Source organism: Cyprinus carpio, chromosome B15 (genome assembly GCF_018340385.1).
Source record: "Cyprinus carpio isolate SPL01 chromosome B15, ASM1834038v1, whole genome shotgun sequence".
Taxonomy (NCBI): Eukaryota; Metazoa; Chordata; class Actinopteri; order Cypriniformes; family Cyprinidae; genus Cyprinus; species Cyprinus carpio.
The window spans coordinates 22,558,404-22,563,606 of NC_056611.1; the positions used below are offsets into that span (position 1 = coordinate 22,558,404).

Consider the following 5,203-nt stretch of genomic DNA (forward strand, 5'->3'; position numbering starts at 1 on the left):
TCAGGTTTTATTGCGAAATCAGAGAGGAGATTACGAAATTGCTCAAAATAATGTACTTACATTATCAAAATAATGTACTTACATTACATTTTACATTACATAAGGAATGCTTAACATTCTTTAAAAAGCCATTGATGAATGTGCTTAACAGACCACGTGAATTCAATTATGAATACATATATTTAAACAAATCAAAATTTCATGTCATTTCTAATTTAAAAGTACATTAAGATAACTAATGATCTAGAGCATAATATAAACGTAGTATAAGATTAATTAAACTTATAAAGCGAACCACACAATAAAGCATAATTTTAATGTAAGCATGTAAGTGTAAAGAGGATGTGTTATACTACTATTTGGCAAGCAGAGTGTGAGGGTGTGTGTGTATGTGAGAGAGTGCTGTAAGTGTGTAGGTGGAAAGTTGGTGTTTGAGAGCTGAGGGTGTTTTTCCCTTTTCAAACCAACCTCTGTTCCTCAAGCTGGTTGCAAACTGACATCACTGGAGTTTCCCCTATCTTTAGTATATGTATATATTCACCTTGTTTAGCAAGCAGACAACATCAGTTCAAAAGCTCACTCAAAAAGGAACACATCTCAGAGAACTAACAGCATGGGGAAATACGAAACGACAGTAGTAGATCTGGAAGCCGGCGCAGGAGGAGTTTATCAGACAACAGTGGCACCTTTACCGCTAAAGTCCTCCAGAAGCTGGATATGGAAGACAGTGGCTGCTATCGCTTTTGTCGCCCTCTGTGCTGCTGTGGCTGTTTTCTTTGCCTTGCATGTAACGGTAAGACTGAAACTTTAGTGTAGGACGATAACATCATTAGTGTACATAACAGTGTGACCTCATTTGAAATGAGCCTTTGATAATCAACATTTGCAATGTCTTTTTTTTTTATTTACAGCAACCGGACCAAAAAGAACTTCCCCACTTTTTTGCGGAAAAACAAATCAGCACACCATCAGGTAAAAAATATTCCCAGCATTCCACCTTTGTTAGCACTTTTCAAAGCTGAATTTTTGGTTTTCAACCCAGATTCATGAGAAACGTAACTATTTTACAAGCTGGCTGACTCTAAAAAGGATTATAGGAGTTTTATTTTTTATTTGCAATTTCTGAGTGAAAATATTTTACCATCAAATTATTTTTCAATGTGATTTGTATGTAAATGTACGATTTTTAGAAAAATGAGCATGGAGGTCTTCTCCTAGCACCAAAGCCTAGGGGCCAAAGTGGAGTAAGCCGATTTTACGAAAATGGTTAATTGAAACTGTACCAATTTATACAAAGTAGCCACCAATTCATCAAAATGTAAAACAGTTACGATTTGCCATGAGAGTGTCTGGTTTTTAAATCAAACTCTTGCTTTTCTAGTTTCTAAACAGTATTTTACTCATTAATGGCCAAATGATGTTAGACGCAAACTGTGAAACTGACTCCAATCCTCTTTTCCACAGAGCAAGGAAGAATGCTGAAGCAGATCGCTGAGAGAACAAAAGCAGCCATTCATTTACATGGTGAGTCTCAGACTGCATCTTTGACTTTCTTCTGTGCACCGGGTTCATGTACGTCATAGGTTATCTCATTTCAGAAGACTGAGTTTAGTAGGCCTATTCTTAGCCAAGTTCATCTTATCAGATTCTCAAAAATTTGAGATTCATAAAAGGCGCTTGTTGTCGCAGAGCTGCTTTTATCATTAAAGATTAACTAATGTGGATTCCGTAGGACGTAATTCAAATAGAGTAATATATTGTCTCTCTGTGGGCGGCAAGAGGTGGGGAGGCTCCAGTGAACTTTATCACAGGCTCTACTGAAGATAAAGACTGTGATCTTTAACCCAAAAACCCTACTACTATTTTATGACTTCCAATTTTAGGATTATATATATTCAATACAATGAGTTTGCATTACGTTGTTACCATTCTAACACTTTCGAAGTGCCTGTGGTCACCTTCTCACACATTTATCTTCTTGTGTTCACAGGTGAGCATAACGGCAGCCCAACATCGGAGTCTCTGAAGTGGGTCAGCGGCGTGGATCAGTCGTTCGAACAGGGCGGCCTCAAGCTGGACAACAATGAGATTCACATTCCCGCTGATGGCCTTTACTTTGTATACAGCCAAGTGTCCTATGCCATACAGTGCAACTTGGACGAAGCCGATGAAGACGATGCAGCTCTGAACTTCCTGAGCCACAGCGTCTGGCGTTATACGGATGCGGTGGAACAGTGGAAGCCTCTGCAGAATTCGGCCCACTCTGTTTGCCAGTCACAAGATAATGGGAAGACCACATACAGCACCATCTACCTGGGTGCTGTATTTAAGCTCATGGAGGGCGACAAGCTGGAGACCAAAACCAGCCGTGTGAACGACGTCGAAGAAGATTATGCCAAAACATTCTTTGGAGTGTTTGCCCTGTAATTTGTTAGCCACATTAGTTGCGTGGCATGGTATAAAGACGAGTGTTTTACGTTAAAACTTCCAAAGTATGTTCTCAGGGCATTCGCTTTAAAGTAGTTTGACTAATGCTGAGTCCTTATTGCATTGTAACATAATGTTTTGGTTCTAAAACACATCCGATGCAGTGAGAGCCGTGCGCTGGATACTATGTACTCAGTCATGAGCACTATACCAAGGGCACTACAACTCGTATATTTATTTTAAGCTATGCTAATATGATGTTTATTATCTTACGTGTTTCGTTGTAGAAATAGTAAGGAATGTAGAAGTTCGAAAGAACAATGGTATTTGTGGTATATTGACCTATTTATAACTTTTGAGCATATTTATTATATTTTATTTTGTATGTCCTATTTATCTATTTATAAATTATTGTGTATGCTATACTGTATGAAAATGTAGTGAAATTGTTTTTGACACTTATCCTGTGATTCTGACATGCTAATGGTGAATAAACGTTAAGTATTACTCTAATGCACTAGTCTCATTCCTAATAACATTCAAAAAGCTGCAGCAGCTTGTGACAGGTCACATGAACACACTGGGGGATTTTTGCATTCCAGTACGTGACTAGTGGTTCTTTATCTTCCTAAAGTCGAACTTCCTTTTATTTGTTAGAAATGAGGTCACGGCTTGTTTCCCTCATGAACATTTGCTGCTTTCTCCTAGGTGTGATTTGAACAAAAACCCAGGGCTCTGAATTAACAGAATTGCATCACTCTTTTCGTTACACTTGTGAAGGGTGGAGATCAGTTTAATGCAACAGTGTAACTGTGAATTCCAGGAGGTGCTTTAATTTAAAAGGCCCCCTACTGTACAGATAAAAACATTTTTGTCAGAAATGCCAGAAGCAATTTTTTACAAATAAAAATTAAATGGGTCAGATGTCCTTACAGAAAAAAAAAAATTATATAAAAAAAAATTCATAAAAAAAACATCTTATATCTTATATAAACCTATATAAACCTATATATAAACCTATATATATATATATATATATATATATATATATATATATATATATATGGCAGACACATATACATACATACAGTACAGGTCAAAAGTCAAAAAACTTTAAACATTACTATTTTTAATGTTTTTGAAAGAAGTCTCTTCTGCTCATCAAGCCTGCATGTATTTGATCAAAAATACAGAAAAATGTAATATTGTGATATATTATTACAATTTAAAATAATTGTTTTTAAATATATTATACTTTAAATTATCATTTATTTCTGTGATGCAAAGCTGAATTTTTAGGATCATTATCACATGATCCTTTAGAAATCATTCTATGATGATTCATTATCAAAGTTGGAAACAGTTCTGCTGCTTAATATTTTTTCAGAACATGTGATACTTTTTTTAGGATACTTTGATGAATAAAAAGTAAAAAAAGAAAAAGAAGCTATGTTTTAAAAATATATATATTTTGTAATAACAATATACACTACTGGTCAGTAATTTGGGGTCAGGTAATTTTTTTTCTTTCTTTTTGTTAAATAAAATCAATACTTTTATTCAGCAAGGATGTGTTAAATTGATAAAAAGTGATAGTAAAGAAAATATATTATTATAATATATATTATTAGAATTTTTTTTTTTTTTGAATAAATGCAGTTCTTTTTAACCTTTTATTCATCAAATATATTAGACAGCAGAACTGTTTCCAACACTCATAATAAATCAGAATATTAGAATGATTTCTAAATGACCATGTGATAGACTGGATGTTACATGTGACACTGAAGGCTGGAGTAATGATGCTGAAAATTCAGCTTTGCATCACAGGAATAAATTATTTTTTTAAAGTATATTCAAATAGAAAACTATTATTTTAAGTTGTAATAATATTTCACAATATTACTGTTTTTTTCTGTATTTTTGATCAAATAAATGCAGGCTTGATGAGCAGAAGAGACTTCTTTCAATAACATTAAAAATAGTAATGTTTCCAAACTTTTGACCTGTACTGTATATATATCAATATATATATATATATATATATATATATATATATATATATATATATATAATATATATATATATATATATATATATATATATATATATATACACACACATATAAATATATATACATATATTTATATTTATACACATATACATCTAACATACATCTACTTCTAACATACAGTATGCAGTGTTTAAACACATAAATGTGTGTAAAACATTAAATTAATATTTTTTACTAGTAAATTGTATTTAAATTTTGTATCTGTATACAAAATATACTGTATAACAAATACAAAAATATTTTGTACATATATATTGTATTTACTGTGTGTGTGTATTATACACACAGTAAGTACAATATATATTTACAAAATACATATTTACAATTTTTTGTATTTATAATATAAACAAAAATAAAAAGCAGTGTTTAAATATTTTACAAAACCAAGGGTACAAGTATAGTTATATTCTTCTATATATTGTTCTGAACTTCTATATTGTACTTATATTTTGTATATATACAATCTTTTATGTTTTGATGTCCTTTGGGGAGGTCTGTTACTCTATCATAAACAATCCCGGCTGCACTCTCAGTGCAAAATAATGAGTACAATCAATGCTGAAATCCAAAAACAAAACAACAAGTCAGAAAAAAACACAAAAAACATAAATCTTGCATATTTAGAGAAATTTTCCAGAAGTTTAACATACATACAGTTTTTGTCAGTTGAAAAATGAAAAGGGAATTAATTACATTGTTTTT

General features: G+C 32.3%; 1 protein-coding gene across 1 annotated transcript; it reads left to right on the forward strand.

The window, feature by feature from the left end:
• Positions 1-377: 377 nt before the first annotated feature.
• On the forward strand, positions 378-2,940 carry LOC109106190 (tumor necrosis factor-like). Its single transcript, XM_019119553.2, has 4 exons — positions 378-793; positions 912-972; positions 1,465-1,524; positions 1,991-2,940. The coding sequence occupies exons 1-4, from the start codon at positions 614-616 to the stop codon at positions 2,425-2,427; spliced, it is 738 nt and encodes a 245-aa protein (XP_018975098.1). The 5' UTR covers positions 378-613; the 3' UTR covers positions 2,428-2,940.
• Positions 2,941-5,203: the final 2,263 nt, after the last annotated feature.